The 18748-nt window shown below is 42.3% G+C and overlaps 1 protein-coding gene across 25 annotated transcripts in view; it reads right to left on the minus strand.

Moving 5' to 3' along the window:
- ZBTB20 (zinc finger and BTB domain containing 20) overlaps positions 1–18748 on the minus strand; it is a 1026540-nt gene that overhangs the window by 33233 nt on the left and 974559 nt on the right. For all 25 annotated transcript variants that reach the window (XM_070465986.1, XM_070465969.1, XM_070465979.1 and 22 more), the window contains one exon: positions 10354–10658. In XM_070465986.1, the coding sequence (XP_070322087.1) occupies positions 10354–10658 (305 nt within the window). The remainder of the gene's footprint in view (positions 1–10353; positions 10659–18748) is intronic.

The following is an 18748-nucleotide window of genomic DNA, read 5'->3' on the forward strand; positions in this document are numbered from 1 at the left end:
ATCCTAAAGGAAATCAGTCCTGAATATTCATTGGAAGGACTGATGCTGAAGCTGAAACTCCAATACTTGGCCACCTGATACGAAGAACTGACTCATTGAAAAAGACCCTGATGCTGGGAACGATTGAAGGTAAGAGGAGAAGGGGACAACAGAGGTTGAGATGGTTGGATGGCATCACCAACTTGATGGACATGAGTTTGAGCAAACTCTGGGAGTTGGTGATGGACAGGGAGGCCTGGTGTGCTGCAGTCCATGGGGTCACAAAGAGTTGGATACAACTGAGCAACTGAACTGAACTGATCTGGTTCAAACTCAGGAGGCAGCTAAAGCTCATTGTGGTTAAGTGATGTGCCCGTAGATGCACAGCTCATGGTAAAAGAGCTTGGGTGACTGCCAAATGTGTGCACTGTGCCAAGACTACCTCTTCGAAGCCCTCCACCCAGTGGAGAGCTCACCCTTTTCAGGAAATAAACTGAGAACACATTTTTCATAAACCTTCCCTCCACAGTGAAAGTCTGTCTGGCTTCTAATTTTAAAGCTTGGAAGCTTTAACAGCACCTGTAAGAGCCTATGTAAAATCAGTCTGTGCCATTGCTCCCGCCTTCATCACCGTGGTCCTGCTCACCAAGACGTGGGGGGAAAGGTGTGTCCAGGGCATTGGAAAGGGGCCCAGATCCTCTTCACTACTCACAGAATCAGAGAAGATTGTTCTGACCTCATGCATGTACACACGTGTTCCGAGCTCCATAACTCTTCCAAGTAACATATATAATTAAGTCAGGAATTTAGATGATTTCTGTTATATTCTAGCACCTTTCTATTTTATTTTTTTTTTTTCACATAACCTAATTGAGCCAGAGAGATATGTCAGGGAGACTGTCACTTTCATGCACAAATGCCACTCTTGGGGCTGGAGGCTTTTTGCTTTTGCCAGCTTCCAGCCCCTGGGGCTGCCACTCTTGGGCACCATGGGTCTCAAGGGGAAACCTGTGAAGCTGGCCCCTTAGGCTTGGCTGGGTGTTCATGATAGCTCTGCTGGCAGGCCAAATGGCTATTTAAGAGAAAGGGGAGTAAAACATAGATTCAGTAGCCTCTGAAGTAGCTTCTCAAGGAAAAAACTGCAAACAATAGTACATGAAAATGCTGTTGTTCCTCTAATTCTTCTCATCCAAAAGTCTTGTTATATCACCAGACCACTTCACTGGATATCCTTGTTTTATGGCATTAATGCACGTTCCTGAAAGGGTCTCTCTCTTTCCCCTCCACTAATAACTTTTCCACATAGAATTATTTCCTTTTCAGCATTTGATCTTTTCCCTATATTTGGTTATCTCCAGGCTATAGTATGAGAAACTCTGACCAAAAGTATTTTAAGAGCAACAATGAAAAGTTCAAATTAGTGATGAAGTCATCATTTTTGTTCATTTAGTTGTGGATTTACTTTCTCTTAGTCCAGTCATTTAGTGCTATGTAAATAAAAGCCTAATAATGAATATATAGGAATTCTGAAAATGAAAAAATTTTTAAAGGGACATGTGTTTAAGGCAGCCAGGAGAATAGAAGAGGGTTTTGCTTAGTCCACAGGACAGTTCTCTGCTGTAAAAGCTTCTTGCAAAAGGTGAAATTTGTATGTAGTAATGTGTTAGTCACTTGGTTGTGTCTGACTCTCTGTGACTCTGTGGATTGTATCCCGCCAGTCTCCTCTGTCCATGGCATTCTCCAGGCAAGAATTCCGGAGTGGGTTGCTATACCCTCTTCCAGGGGATCTTCCCAATTCGGGGATCAAACCCGCAGGCAGAATCTGCATTGCAGGCAGATTCTTTACTGTCTGAGCCACCAGGGAAATTTGTATGCTACATCTCTTTCAACATCTCTTTGTATGCTAATGTATTTATGTAACTTAAATTGGGGAAAACCATTTTTTTTTTTTTTTTTGGTGAAATTGTGAGTGCCTGTTTGTTTATGTGTGTTGGGGGACTGTGTAAGTGAGAGAGGATCATTAGAACAGTAGCCAACCCCAGGCTTGCTGGATGTCCTGTTTATTCATTTGTTTATTCATTCATTCATCCATAACACAAGTACCTGCAAAACTCCTATTAGTTCGTTGGAGGAGGGTATATTATGTGTTTTTTCAAAAAAGTTCTTCAGGCCCCGTCCTTGTAGAGAACTGAAGAAGCAAGGCATTCTAAATAAAATAGAGATCATCATGAGATCCTAATATCATTAATAAAAGTTAACATTTATTGAGAACTCAGTCTATGTGGGTCACCAATCCACTGACCCATTGCAGAAATTTCTGTAACTTTGGAACTTGATCCCTGAGGGTTTTTTTTTTTTTTTTTTTTTAAGCTGTATGTGCTCTCAAAGCTTTTTGAGGACAAATTATACACTTATGTGATAGGAGATTAAATGACTGCTACTTAATCAATCCGATAGGAGCAAGGAGTTTTTCTTGTTTGCTGCTGCATCCCTCTCCTAGAGGAAGCCCAGCCTGCAAATATATTCTGACAGGATGAAGGGTCTCTGACATAATCTTTGTTAATACTAGCAATTACATACATGGCCTCTGGCTGGTTATTGTCCTGTGAGAGAGGACTGTTGTTATCTTCATTGATGAGAAAGAGACTAATGTTTGAAGAGGTGCAGCACCTTGGCCCAGGAAGGCATGGCTTGTTACACATCGCCGTATGGGGGTGTCAGGTGAGGAGGGGGCAGCTGTTGGAAAGGGTTGGAAGTGGGTGGACACAAGGAGGAAGAGAAAATCACATGCTCATCAGGGAATTTTGTGGGACGGACCACATCACCCCCCTTCCAGGGAATGGGAGACCTTCTGATTGCTTGCATCCCAGGGTTGCAGAAAAACAGTGCAAAACAGTGGGGGCCCGCTGACTTTGGAGCTAGTGAAAGTACATACCTGGCCGGTCCCTGGTCTCTTGAGCTCCTCAGGGCCAAAGCCCTCAAGCTGTCCTCTGGCTTCCAGGCCCCCACTGTGCTACCCCATTCTGGCTCTCCTCTCCTCCAGTCTCCAACTCTGCCAGCAAAATACTCACTCTCCCCTTGATCTCAGCTCATTGTCAAGAGGAAAACAACCTGATTAGCTATTTAAGTAATTCCCACTAAGGTGCCATCACTTGGCCTTCTCTGGAGCTTGCTCGTCAAGATGTGTCTTTAATTGGTGGTATGTATAATGAAACTACCTTTATTTTTTAAAAACGAGCCCTCCACACCAAGTGAATAATAGTGAACAATGAGTAACAGCCAAGAACATGCTAAGTAACTCTCACAGCAACCCAATGAGGTAAATATTCTTTCCAATTTATTGATAAAGAAATGGGAGTCTGAGAGGGGTTGAATAATTTGCCGAAGGACACATAGCTAGTAAAAGTAGCTGGAATCTCAAACCTTAATGTTAACCGCTACTCTGTGTTGCCTCTCAGAGGTCAGCACCTTGACACGCTGCCTCTGAGACATATACAATTTAGCTCCATTCTCTTATCACAGGAGGGGGAAGACTTGGCCTTGGTCCAATCATCCACCCACGTGGCCAGTGTTTATTGAGGGCCCATTATGGGGCTGATGCTTTGCTGAGATGGGTGTACTGAAATGAATTAAACTTGTGAGATATTAAACTGTATTGTGAGGCCAGAATATAGTGCGTGTGCAGGCTGGGGGGTGGAGGGGGGTGGCGGGGGAGCGGGAAGTCATGTGTGAATCGGAAGGGGTGAACTGAAGGCCCAGGAGAGGCACACTTAGAAAATATCTATGATAAGTGCTGACAGTGAGATGAGTACAGTGTTGGGAGAAAATGGAAGGTAAAGTGATTTTTGAAATTAAAGCAGGAGAAAAGCAGAAAAAAGAAATCTGATTGATTTAAGGCTTTTTGAGATGTGATTCTACCTTTCCCCTAAATTTTAATGAATAACTCACTTCAGAATTAAACAGCAGCCAGGTGGTGTTACTCTCACTTGCTAATGAATCTAACTGACTCCCTTTGGCAATACAGAAGGCGGGGGAACAGGAGAGTGTCTTCAGGTACTGAAGTTGGCTATTGATTTTCAGCAGGCACAGCCTCCGGCAGCATTTCCCAAATTTACTGATAAGGCAGCATTTTCCAAATCACCTGAGGCTCTTGTTAAAATGATTTTTAGGCCCCATTCAGGATAATAAATACCTCCAGTGATTCATGCTGCCTGGGAGGTTTGGGAAATACTGGTCCACAGGATGTTGTGGGAGGGCGGGGCATGACTTTATCTTCCGAAATGGTAATCCCTAAAGATTATATGTGTATATATGTCCCTAAAGAATATATGTATAATATACGATTATATTTGTGTGTATAACAAAATCACTTTACTATACGGCAAAAATTAACACATTATAAATCAACTATATTTTAATAAAACAAAAAATATTAAATGAAAAAGAAATGATTGTCCTAGGGCTCCTGAAGCATCCTTTATCCCTTGGGTGCCTTTGACCTTATAGTTCTTTGTCAGAAGAGTGTTTTAAATGCATAAAATAAAATACAATGAATCACAAAGGAAACCAATTATATCAAACTGCAGTTACAAATTTTAAAAAAATATATGTGATTCTTTAATAATGAATTAAATGACAAGACCTAGGTGCAGGCCCCAAATTCCTATAGTTTCAAAGTACTGATGAGTGTAAATGCTATTTTGGTGTCTGTAAAAACTGTAATGCGATTTGAAAATGTAAACATCTGTGATTTCTACTGGTGACACAAAGGATTTCTTCTGCTGTGGGTTGATGCTGACATTCATAATTTAAGGAAATGCTTAATTTTGGTTTAGTGAAAATAAAGAAGTAATTTTATTTATATCCAAGTTGATGGACTCCCCAAGTTAAGAATTTCTGCTCTAAGGGGTGGAATTTTAGTTGTTTTGGGGAGATATCCAAGGGGTAGATATGGAATTACTTCTCTGATTAGCCTCTTTACTCCATTTTTGCTTGCCACAGTCCAGTTTAGTACATCTAGGGTAGATCCATCAGTCTGTATTTTGAACAAGCAGCTCTCTGTAATGAAGGTTTAGCTCAACCCTGAGGCCCATTCCCACAGAGAATCCTGGCCACTAGGATATTGCCAGAAATTTCTTGAGGTTGGATGACACTTTAGAAATGACAGCAGAGGGACTTCCCTGGTGATCCAGTGGCTAAGACTCCTCATTCCCAATGCAGGGGACTGGAGTTTGATCCTTGGTGGTGGAACTAGATCCCACATGCCACAGCTAAGACCTAGCACAGCCAAATAAATAAATATATATTAAAAGAAAAAAAGAGATGACAGTAGAAACACTCTCCAAGCCCCTCCAGCTATCATAGTCTGTGACTTCCATAAAAATCCAGAGTTTGGTGAAGAGACTTCTGGTGTTTTTGTTTCCAGAGGGGAGCTCTTAAATTGCTGTCATTTGGGGTTTTTGGACAGTGGTGAAATTCTCCTTTAAAAAGTCTTTACTTTTGATAATCAGGATCATTACAAGTCCCAAAGGCACCTCTCTCCCCAAAACAGTGCTGTTCTTTCCTGTCACCATTTTCTGACCTGGACCATGCTCTCTGTGGTGAGTGCCCCTGCCTGAACCCACTTGGCACTTTTTTGCTTGTTTATATTACCTAACCCTCGAATCTTTCCTTCAGTCCACACTGGGACCCAAATACTCTGCGGTTAGTATTCTCAATGTTCCCCTGGCTGCTTACGCTGCCTTTCTGCCTTGATACAAGTGCATTAAACATCACAAAAGGTGCTTAACTGAGTGGAACGAGATGGGATGTTTGTGCTTAGAGAAAGATCTCTAAACAGACTGCAGCTTCTAAAGCAGGAAATTAAAAATTTGAGAGGGAATCTGAGATAGAACTATTTGGTATAGCCCAGAAAAGAGTTTCCATAAAAATGCTGCAACTGAACTAAAGAGATGGCCAGGGCCCTCTGGAATATAATGAGGTCACCTGCGTGGTTTTTGTCCTCAACTTCTCTGCCAGGCCTGAGGACAGAGAAATCTGAAGAAGGGTAGTGACTGGCCTCTTCTAGTTCCTTTTAATATATTTTCCAAGCCCAGCCTTCTTGTGTGCCTTCGTGATGAAAATGGTACCCATGAAAGCCACCGTGGTGCATTCTTGCTGACAGTGTTCCTTCTTTCCAATTGTCCTTGGATTCCACTGGGAATCCCTGAGATTCCTGAGCAGTTGATGTGTTCTATGGAAGGTATACATAACCTGTGCCAAACTGATTATTCTCTTCAGTGATTAATTCAGAGAAAATTGTGTGCAATAAACCAATCCAATCCAAGTACATCTGGATAATTCTAATAGAAATTCTGGGATATAGATTTTCTTTCTTGCTGTGAATGGCATGGTGTGCAATGTGAGGTCTATAGCTTACCCTTTGCCAAAGGATAAGGCCAGGATATGGAAGAAGACAGAGCTGAGAGACTTGTAGAGAGATGGAACTGGCACCCTGTTCAAACTGTGCCTGTAGTCCACCCTACCACAGGACTCTTATTAAAGTTCTTAGGAGAGCCAATGCATTGAAAGACAAACAATTATTCATTGTTTAAGTCAACTGGAGTTAAAGTTTCTTTTACTTACAAATAAAAGTGTATTAACTAAGATATTTATAGATCATACTTTAGTTGTCAGAGCACTTTTTCAGTTGATGACAGTTGAGCCTAAATCAACCCTTTGAGTTAGGGAAAGCGTAGTTGTCATTTTCATTTTATTCATGTAACTTCATGCCTTCTGACTCCCAATTCTGAGTCATTCTCATAGCATGACTGTATCAAAATAACATTCATCCCAGTGAATTCCAGCAGAAGCACAAAGTTATATGACATTTTATTGCCTATCGCTCCCCCACATCTTGTTTTAATAAAACCCACATTTTCACTTTTTCTTTTCTATCCTCCCTTGTGACTAAAATTTGCCTTATGTTCTGTTTCTGGCCAATTAGACTTAAATGAAGTCCCTTAGAGAGATCTTCAGGCTACTCCAGGAAAGGATTTTTTTTTTCTTTCCCTGCTGTCCCTACCCATCCTATTTTTGAATATGGCCATGATGCTGAGGACAATAGTAGCCCTCTTGTGAGCAGCATGAGGAAGTGAGTCAGTTTACCGAGGATGGTGAACAGAAAGAATGGGAGAGCCTGGTCCTTGATGACACCTGAGGCAGCTGACCCAATACCCACACAACCCCTTCCTCCGGAATTCTGGTTATGTAAGAAAAGTAACTCCTATTTGTTTAAGCCACAGTGAATCAAATTTTCCGATATTTACAGCCAAAACATTTGTAACTCAAACAAACTGGTGTCTGGCATGATGAGCCAATTTTCCTTTGAAGGAGGAGTTCTGGCCAATGTGAGCCAATATTCCCTTCAAACAGTATTGATGCATTCAAATCAAAGTACAGGAAGCTGGGAATTTGACAGTTAATTTTGCACTCTCATGGTGTCTTCTCACATTCATCCTGTCCCCCTGGGGACCCTCAGGCCCACAGTAGTCTCTATGGTCAACACTATATCCTTTCCTCTTCTTTCCTCTTTGGTATGATCTTGTAATTACTAGACCAGCTACCCAAACTGTACTGTCATTAAGACAAGTTAGTGGGAGTAACAGTTTGTTCTTCCCTGAGACACATGATTTATATATTCATGATTCCTTTAGGAGCTCAAAGTGCTCTTATTTCTCTTTAACCACCCAGTCTGCTTCTGAAGTCCACAGGAAGATGGCATTTAAGACTAAGGAAAATATACAGACTGGGGTGGGGTAGGGAGACCTGATCCTCTGGAATAGAATCTTCTGTTATCTTAGTTGGTTGTCTGCTAATGATAGTTACTTCATGCCATATTTTGTGTTTTGTTGAGATAGACTCTCAGTTGACTGCTGGAGAAAGTGATGCAGAGATACTAAGTTGCATTTACTAGAGCCTTGAAGCAAATGGGTAGGACCAAAAAGAGGTCACAAAGCCTATTTCCCAGTGGAGAGATGTCTTTGCTCCTCCAAATATTTTTTGTTTGATTTCAGGCTTATGTGACCATCCTCTTGACCACTGAATGCCTGCCTGTTGTAAATAACCTGTTGGTGTATTGGTTTTGATGAGGAGAAACAAGAGCTTCTCTAGTGGAGAAAACCCACAGATATAACCTGCAGGGAGTCCATTAAGACCTTTGGAGAGAAATCATGCTGGCCTTCTGCAGACTCAGGTGCTCCTCTTTACTCAGCAGTGTAGCGGGGGCACCATCCATATTGGCAGTTGGGGCTGGAAGGGGATGCAGTGGGTGTCTAGTGTGGGAAAGTCACACTGTCCATCTCCTATACCAGTATCTACAGAGATTCTCCAACCATGATCCATCCAGAGTCCTGGAAACAATCACAGATTGACAGACAAAGAGGCCCTAAGTGCACAGACACCAAAAGCCTAGTTTTATTTCAGATGCTCATCAGAGGGAAGGTTCTCTTCCTGCATTTTTTTCTGACATTCATCCTTCTGAAAGACTGAAGAAATCCTGATAGTGTATAGGGATAGACAGAAACACTTTTGAGGGGGGTGTGGGGATATTCTGAAGTGTTGACTAATCCATCCACACTGGGTTATGGCCGCTAAAGTCTTCCTCTCTCTTGAACAGAAATATATACTTCTAACTCCTTTTCAGGATCATTATTAAAAAGTAAAAGTAAATAGTTCATTGTAACAATAGATGTATCTGCAGATGGTATAAGCAGAAATGGTCTATCTAATGCATACCATGCAGAGCAGACTCATTTAACCATTCATACATCAGATATTTATTTAGCACATATTATGTGCCAAGTACTATGTTTGGACTATGGGGAAAAAAGGACAAAGACATGGCTTCAGACTTCAAGAATGTTTCTAATTAGGTTAGGACGGCATGGCAACCCACTCCAGTATTCTTGCCTGGAAAATCCCCATAGACAAAGAAGCCCGGTGGCTACAGACCATGGGGTCACAAAGAATTGGACATGACTGAGTGACTAAGCACAGCAATTGGATTGATGGAAAAGTCAAAGTAATTACAAGACCCTTTACCATCAGGAACATCCTAATGGAAAAATAAATGCATACTTTTTACTCTGAGTATTCCCTTAGTCTTGAAATCTATCCCAGTCAGCCTAGTTGCTTTTATTCTTGAATTTCCTTTTCTGTCTTCTTGATTTTGTTCCTTTGTCTCTCCCCATTGAGATCATAAGTCTAATTTTAGTTCCCAGTCATTCTTTAATATGGTTACTCGGGTAAGCAGTCTGTGTTTGAGGTTTTTGCTCTCCTGTGATATGTCATACTTAATTAACTGTCATCTTCACTATTAATATTAACTGAGATATTAATTTGATGAATTTTAATTTCTCTTAATCATGGCATCATTTTGAGCCTTCATTGGATACCTCTTTAGAATGACACACAGTGCAGAGGAGAAATATTAATAGTATATTAAGGTATTTTTTAAAAACTCTTTAGTAATTGCATGTTTTCCTGGTAGGAATATCTGTTTCTTGAACAGGTGTGGGAACCCTGATTTCCTTGTTAGCAAATGATTGTTTTGTCTTGATCACCTCCTGACTCTGTTTTGCACTTTCCAATGAAAATACTTTCAAATTTAAGAAATGTTTCTCTCTGGAAGAATTCTCCAGGGTCTTCTGCATTATCTAACTGGTGAGGGCTCTGTACTATTAATGGAGGCATCGAAAATAAAAATTTGGTCTTTTCCTGTGGAAGCAGAGTGTGGAGAGCTGGTACCCAGGAGGAAAGTGCCGAGTCCAAGGGCAACTGAGCCATCAGAAGTCTGATCCATTGGCAGACTGTTCTTTCTCTCTTTTTTTTTTCTTCTCATTTTCTCTGCTCTGTTTCTCTTACCTTCCCATCCCCCTTTCCTGTTTCCTCTCATTCAGTAAAAAAGATTTCATTAAAAAAGAATTCCTCTGCCCTTGCCACACATCCTCACCCCTATGTATTAATATATTGAAACACTGATGAGGATGGCCATTGGACTGCCTCCCCCAACCCTCCATGTCTTTGCAGCATAACTGACATGGAGAGTAAATTTGGTGCATTTTTTAGGATGAATCCCATTACTCAAGTCCAGTCACCTGGATGCTGGAGGCTCAGGGAAGAATCACTCCCAGCTCCCTGTTTCTGACATGGGCAAGTAATGCTGAATAAATGCTGCTCTCAGGACCTTCATGAAAGGGAGAGTAACAGGAACTCTCCTTCCTTCCCCAGACCCTGGATCATGGCAGGGAGCATTCTGAGACCAGGCATCAGATGGTCAGGGAAGACAAAGACAAACAGAGTCACATGGGCAGCTTGCATTTGTGACCTACTCACCTCCAGGTACACCACCCAGGGCATTACCAGGGTGGCCACCAGCAGGTCCGCTATGGCCAGGCTCACCACCAGATAGTTGGTGGTGGTCTGCAGGGCGCGTTCCTTCAGCACAGCTACACACACCAGACCATTGCCAAAGATGATGGCCAGGATGAGTGCGCAGTAGGAGAGGGCATAGTAGGCGTGTGGGCGGGCCCGGCCGGCCCCTGTGGAGTTCTCTGCTGCACAGGTCGAGTTGATGTGGCTCCCCAGCTGGTTGAGAGGTGCCATCGCCTGGAGGGAGCAGGGTAACCCCCACGCGTTTCCTGGGAGGAGATAAACAATGTTTGTCAAGTTAGACTCTTTGGAGTTTTACTTGCTTGGGTACATTTTTCAATTTATTTCTTCAACAGATATTTTATTGAGCACTTTCTATATGCCAGACACTATTCCAAGCCCTGCATATACAGCACTGAGAAAAGGGATAAAAATTCCTGCCTTTGTGAAGTCTCCATTCCAGAGGAGAAGACAGTAGTAAGATAAATAAAACACGTAGTATGTTTGATGAAGGTCTTCACAGGTGGCAAAGTGGTGGCTCTTGCCAATGCAGGGGATGCAGTTTCCATCTCTGAGTGGGGAAGATCCCCTGGAGAAGGAAATGGCAGCCCACTCCAGTATTCTTGCCTGGAGAATTCCACAGACAGAGGAGCCTGGTAGGCTATAGTTCATGGGGTCACAAAAGAGTTGGACACAACTTAGAGACTAAAAAACGACAACAATGTGTTCGATGATGATATGTATTTTGAAGAATAATAAATTAGGGAAGGAGGTGAGGACAGGGTGAGGATTGTGTGTGTGTGCAATTCTCTGCTAGTGTGGGGAAGTCACAGTGTCCATCTTTTATACCAATATCTAGATGGACATTGTGACTTTGCCACACTAGACACCCAAGAGGGGGTCTGAGTGCAGTTTTTAACTTGAGTAATCAGGAAGCCCTCAGGGAGATGGTGACAACTGAGTCATGACTTGGGGAACCTTAGGAAGCTGACGACACAGAGCCAAGCAGGAGGACCAGCAGGTACAGAAGGCAGCGGCTGGTGGACGGAAGGGGCTGCAGGGAGACCAGTGTGCCTGGAGCCAGGTGAGGCAGGGCAGAGTGGAAGGGTGTGAGGCTTAGCATGCACGGCCCTTGAAAGAACCTCACTTGGACTTGGAGTGAGCTGGTTAACCGCTGCAGGGTTACAACCCCAACTCTACTACTTCCTAACTCTGGTGACTTGGGCATGTCACTTCACCTTGCTGTGCTTCATTTTCCTCCTCTGTAAAATGGGGAAATAATGGAACTCGTACAAATAGGGATTTTGTGAAGATTAAATGAGTTATAATATATGTAAGACATTGACAGCCATGCCCAACACCTAGAAAGTGATGTGTTAGCTCTTTTCCTCTGATTGGTCCTTTTCTCTTGGCTTCCCACTCCCCTTTCCTTGTTCCCCTCCCGCTCCACCGCCCTCCCATTGCCTGCATTTGCCTTCTCCCCTGCCTCCCTCTGTCTCTCTTTACTTCCTTCAGTCTACCATTCTTTCTCTTAGGTCTTAGGTAGTAGGACATGGTGGTTTTGGAGACTGGATTATGGGAGAAAATCTGAAGAGTAATGGGGTTTAGAGGCAGCATAGTGGTTTTTATATTTAGGAAAAATCTATGTGTGGAATTTTATTTGAAACCTCCTAATTATTTCATTTTATGTTTTTGGCTGTGCTGTGCAGCTTCTGGGATCTTAGCCCCCAGACCAGAAAGGGAAGCCACGCCATGGCACTGAAAATGCTAGGTCCTAACCACTGGTACGTGTATGCTAAGTTGCTTTCTGTCAGACTCTTTGTGACCATATGGACTGCAGCCCAGCAGGCTCCTCTGTCCATAGGATTCTCCAGGCAAGAATATTGAAGTGGATTGCCATGCCTTCCTCCAGGGGATCTTCCTGACCCAGGGATTGAAACTGCGTCTCCTGTAGCTCCAGCATTGCAGGCTGGTTCTTTACTGTTGAGCCACTGGGGAAGCCCCCTAACCACTAGATAAATAGGGAATTCCTCAAACTTCCTAATTTTTAAAGACCCATTACTACTTTAAAAAAATATTTAAGCATTATGAAGTCTCCCGTCCCCCCCCCCAAAAAAAATCCCACATCCATGGGTCAATGAACCATATGTCACCAGTTTTTGATCTCTGACCTAGTTTAGTGCCCTCACTTTTCAAACAGGGAAATTGAGGCATAGAGAGATTAGTAACATATCTTAAGTCAATCAGCTTCTTAGGGAACCTGCATGCAAGCCTTCCAATGCTCTTCTTTGGCATCTGAAAGCCATAGTAGCTGTCATATTACTACCCATTAGGAAAAGCCAACATGTTTGACATAGAGTGGGAAAGGCAACAGAGCCCATCAGCTGGCCAATGACACCAATCTGTTGGGGCCAGAAGGGATTCTGGGCCCTTAAAGCTAGGTGTGTGTGTGTCCATGGAAGGCAAGAGGGAAATGCCTTTGTGCCAAGGGTAGAAGTGCCTTTGGTCCGGGAAGATCCCACATGCCACATGCTGGGGAAGCACAAATCTTGTAGCCTATAGCATGACCCTGAGACCTGGGCAGAGTGCTTCCCAGGGGCTCTGTGCTTCCAAGGCCTTCACTCTGACCCCATCTGGTCATAACCTCCCCAGAGGATGAAGTTGTGTCTTCCTATGGCACCAAAGAGCAGAACCACCCAGAGTCCACACTCCCTTTCTAGACTATACTCTTTATCTATCTATCTATCTATCTATCTATCTATCTATCTATCTATCTATCTATGTGTATATGTGTATATATATGTATGTGTACGTATGTAATTTAATTAATTTATTAATTTATGGCTGTGTTGGATTTTCATTGCTGTGCAAGCATTTTTCTAGTTGTGGCAAGCGAGAACTACTCTGTAGTTGTGGTGTGCAGGCTTCTCGTTGCACTGGCTTCTCTTGTTGTAGAGAATGGGCTGTAGGGTACGTGGGCTTCAGTAGTTGCATCTCCTGAGCTCTAGAGCACAGCCTGGATAGTTGTGGTGCACAGGCTTTCTTGCTTCGTGGTATGTGGGATCTTCCCAGACCAGTGATTGAACCCATGTCTCCTGCATTGGCAGTAGGATGCTTTACCACTGGACCTCCAGGGAGGCCCTCTAGATCATACTCTTGGTATTATTAAGATCATAGGATTCTCTGCCCAGACTGCTTGGACCCTATTTCTAGGGCAGCACGGGCCTCATTTTGGATTTGTCACCCTGAAGGAAGACCGTGGCATATTTTTGGGACCCATGGGCTCCTGGGGTAGCTGTTTGGGGGAGTTTGGTTGAACAGCTTGGAGGTAACCTGAGATGGGGAGAGAAGACAGAGTCCCTGGGACAGGATGGGGAGTGGGGTAGTTTCTCCTGCCTTCTCACATTTTGTTTGGCACTCTTAAGGCCCGGGAATCCCAAATTCAAACCTGGCCTTCCAGATTGTTGAAAAGGTACCTTTATTAAGGCAGGAGGAGTAAACATTTCCTTCAATACTGTTTGTTAGTTATAACTAAACTATGTAGACATGGAGTATATGGGCCCCCATGGGAATTCTTGCTCCAGGCCCTGGCTTGGTGGCCAGGATTTGCTCTCAATTCTGCTAACTCTAGCTCTCCTTTGATTTGGAGATTGGCTTACTCCTGGCTGTCATTTTGTCTCTCATTTTGAATGTTTCAGCCTGGAATGTGAAAGTATTAAAGTGAACAAATAATTGTAAGGGGCGAGTGGTTTGGAATGAATTCAGAGGATTGTTAAAAAAAAAAAACAAAACACAACATATTTTATCTTGGCACACTGTTTGCACTAAATATATTTTAAAGCATAATAATAATTTTTGATAATAATTATAATTTTCTCATTATTCGGAGAAGGGCAGCCACTACCCTGGAGATAGCACTGTTACTGCCAAGAGCTTTTGGAAAAATACAAAGCTTTCTGATTGTTCAAGGGTATTTTCACCTTTGAGACAGGCTCAGGTCTGGAACGTTTTTGCTTCTGCATCTGGGCCATGTTGGAAATCAGTGGCCAGGAATCACATTTTCCTGGGGTCTGCAGTTGGGTAGTGATGTCTTGGCCTTATCTCATCTTTTGGGTAGGAGGGAAGCATAAAACCTTGGGATATTTGTTACCATTGTGCTGGACATTTTACTCTGCTAAGGTTTGGCAGCTACTTAAAAATAGCACAGCTGAGTGTCAGTGACTAATTATATGAAGGGAAACCCTTGACTCTGAAAATCAATTCTGAGCCTGATACTGGAGTCACCATTGCAGTTTCTGATTTACTTACTTTTTGCGTTACACTATCTCTAGTCTTAGATTCTTTAGCGTAGCTGTGGGGTAAGCCTTGGTTGCCCAGGCAGTTCCTGATGGGTTGTGGGTGTGGGAGATGAAAGCAGAAAATGACTGAGATGCTAGGTTACCCCCTATTTCTCAGCTAATTGTTTCAACTTCCTCCCTCCTTAGATTTTATTTAGAATTTTTTTTTTTTTTTTTAACCAGCACTGCTTATATAACACAGAACGGGGCTGGGTTTTCTCTTTTCTTTCTTCTTTTGATAGATATGCTGTCAAGTAAACTGATCTCAGGTAGGAGAAGTAAAGAGCCTAGAGAATTTGTGAACTTAATATTCACTCTCTAAGTGGACATCCCTGGTGGTCCAATGGTTAGGAATCTGCTTGTCAATGTAGGGAACAAGGGTTCAATCCCTGATCAGGGAAGATTCCACATACTATGGGGCAACTAAGCCTGGGTGCCAGAACTACTGAGCCCATACTCTCGAAGCTATATGCTGCAACTACTGAAGCCCACACATGCTAGAGCCCATGCTCTGCAACAAGAGAAGTCACTGCAATGAGAGGTCCATGCACTGCAACTAGAGGGTAGCTCCCTCTTGCTGCAACTAGAGAAAACCCACACACAGCAATGAAGACTCAGCCCAGCTGGGGGAAAAAGTCACTCTCTAAGTCAGTCAGTTCAGTCACTCAGTTGTGTCTGATTCTTTGCAAACCCCATGGACTGCAGCACGCCAGGCCTCTCTGTCCATGGCCAACTCCCTCATGTTCATGTTGAGTAACATGAGTTACTCAAACTCATGTTCATTGAGTCGGTGATTCCATCCAACCATCTCATCCTCTGTCGTCCTCTTCTTCTGCCTTCAATCTTTCCCAGCATCAGGGTCTTTTCCAATGAGTCAGTTATTCGCATCAGATGGCCAAAGTGCTGGAGTTTCAGTTTCAGCTTCAGTCTTTACAATGGATATTCAGGACCTATTTCCTTTAGGAGGGACTGGTTGGATCTCCTGGCAGCCCAAGGGACTCTCAAGTGTCTTCTCCAACACCACAGTTCAAAAACATCAATTCTTTGATTCTCTAAGTAATTCATAACAATAGCCTGACTTCCTCATCAGCAAAATGAGGACAATCATACCCACTCTATAGGGTTATTGTAATGATCAAATAAAATTATATGTGCAAAGTCTTGGCACTATTGACAACTGGGGCTGGAAGGTTCTTTGTTGGGGTGAAGAGGTACTGTTTCCTATATTGTAGGATTTTTAGCAACATCCCTGATATCTACCCACTAGAAGCCAGTAACATGGCCCTTCCTCCAGCTGTGACAGTGAAACAAGTCTCCGACATTGTCACTGTCCCTTGTGGGGCAAAATTGCTCTCCCCACTGAGAATCATGGCTCTAACATCATGTCTGGCACATTTCACTTAAAATATTGTAGCTTTTATTGTTTAAGGGTAAGTGGGAATAGGTGAAGGAGTCAAATAAACTACAATTGCAGAGTGTCTAATGGACTTGGAAATTAGGAGATTGCTGATGACCTCAGCGAAGGGTGTTAGTTAAGAGTGGATGGAGGTAAGAAAGTGGAGACAGTAAGGACTAGGAGATTACTGCTGGTCTTACTCTTTCAAGAATCATTACATATCACACTACTTACAAATTTTAATGAGCCCTTTAATTTCTTATACAGTCTTTAGAGTTTATTGTAGCATCTCTTTGAGTGAGTGTCTAATCTACTTTAAAAAGCAGAGGGACAGAGTGTGGTCAGGCCCCCATGAGCTATGACATGCATTCTGCCTTGATGATATTCAGTCCCTCATCGTGGAATCACAGTCTGCCTGGTATATCTGTACGTTGCCTTGTTTGGGTGTCTGGTTCCATACCAGACTCCCATGGAGTTTGTTAGGAAGTTACTCATTAAGATTTATAGGGTTTTAATTATTTGTTTTCTTTCTTTGAGGATGTGGAGTTAAGCAAAACACAACAAAAACAAAAACACCTTGAGTTCTCAACCTCCTTCTGAAGAGTCACTACCACTTCTGGCTGCTCCTCTGTACTAGGCACAAGTACTTTACAGATATTACCTCATTTTATTATTTATAGTGACCCTGAAAATGGATATTGATATCTTCTTTTTACAGATTAAGAAACTGAGACAGAATTTCAGTAACTTTCCCAGGATTACACAGTATAGGGGTCTGAATTGAGCCCAACTTTAGTCTTGTGTCTTCCTAAATCCAAAATTTGTGACTTATTTAATGTATCTAGGCTGACTCCCCTGGTGGCTCAGATGGTAAAGCGGTCTCCCTATAATGCAGGGGACCCGGGTTCAATTCATGGGTTCTTCATCCTGGAGAAGATAATGGCAACCCACTCCAGAGTTCTTGCCTAGAAAATCCCATGGGTGGAGGAGACTGGTAGGCTACCATCCATGGGGTCGCAAAGAGTCGGACATGATTGAGCGACTTCACTTTCACTTTCTTTCATGCTGGGGGTGGAAGTCACTATGGGCAATCATTTCCAGGTGACAACAGAGTTGCAAGACCAATTACTTGTATCACAGATCCCTGTCTTTTGCCATCTTTGAACTTTCACTCAGTTATATCCTGATCTAGTCTCCAAGGATTTTCTGGCTTGGGACTTCAGTTCAGACTTGCTATATTGCCTGAAAAAATTAATAATTTTAACTAACATTTATAAGCATTATTTTATTTAGACCTCACAACAACTTGATGAAAGAAATATATGCTATTATTATCCCCATTTTTGCAGATGGAGAAAGTAAGTAACAGAAAGGTTCTCACTGAGGTCATACACCAGTAATTATGGAGCTGATTCAACCCAAGAGCTGTCTGTTTCCAGAGCCCCATGTTCTTAACTTCCTCATTATTCAGGTGAGAGAGACAAACCAGAAATGGGGGCTAATTTTAAAATCTCACTTTTTCAGAGTATCTTGTGCACATGACCTGACCAAGCTCAGCGAAGTCAATGCAGGTGCACACTGCACATAGAAACAGTGGGAGTTACATTGTCATTATTATTAGAGGTAGTCTTTAGCATTTCTATGGCACTTTATTCTTGAAAATTGTGTCTAATTAATTTTTCTACTGACGAGTCATAAGTGAATTGAAATCCATAGCTTATTTATATATTTGGGCACATTTACATTGTTGGCAAATATACAGAGAAAAATCATAGCTGGTTATTGAGATTCAGTAGCTAAGGTAATATAGTTTTTTCTTCATTAAACTTGCCCAGTAAAGCAGAGAATCCCCACTTTCTATCACAAATTCTGATATCTGAATATCCTACCATTCTAGTCAGAGGTAAAATGGGGAACTCAATGGATTAGTTGGTCAATAAGCAAATATTGATTGATGACAACTCCAACATATTAGAAATTGAATTTAGTATTGGGTAAAATCTACTTGATATTTGTTTTAATTCACATCCCATAATAAGCAGCCTTCTGTATAGATTCATTAATATCAGGTATGCCCTTGGATGCTGTCAGTAGTTACGCTGCTCAACAGCTCTGCACACTGCTAGCCAAGCAGACCCTTGAAAATGTTCAACTATAAACAGTATCTGAGTAAGAATCTTTCTCTTATTGTACCTGCTTCTGTTTTGCTAGGAGAAATCCAATGCTGTATCAAGCAGCAATTCTTCACTCTTACCTAAGGACAGGCATTTTACTGACCTTTTGGTGTCAGTAAGCAAACGGCTTCACCTATAAAGTTCAAGCAGGATGCATAATGTGTCTAGATTCAAAGTTTCACTTTGCTATTGCTGCGTTATTATTTGTGCATTCATTTTGACAGTATTTGATTAAACCGAAGGCATGAACTGGAACAAATGCCTAATTGCAACAACTTCCATTGACCCAATAAGCTAGAGTAAGTAATGAAAGTCCCACAATTAAACAACAATATCCTCAAAATCATCTGCCATCATTACAGAAAATATACACAATCATCATCTCAAGTACTGCATATCTCTGTTGTGAATAATTGGATTCTGACTTGGAAGCAGCCTAACTTAAAATAGAA

This window comes from Odocoileus virginianus, chromosome 4 (genome assembly GCF_023699985.2).
Source record: "Odocoileus virginianus isolate 20LAN1187 ecotype Illinois chromosome 4, Ovbor_1.2, whole genome shotgun sequence".
NCBI lineage: Eukaryota > Metazoa > Chordata > Mammalia > Artiodactyla > Cervidae > Odocoileus > Odocoileus virginianus.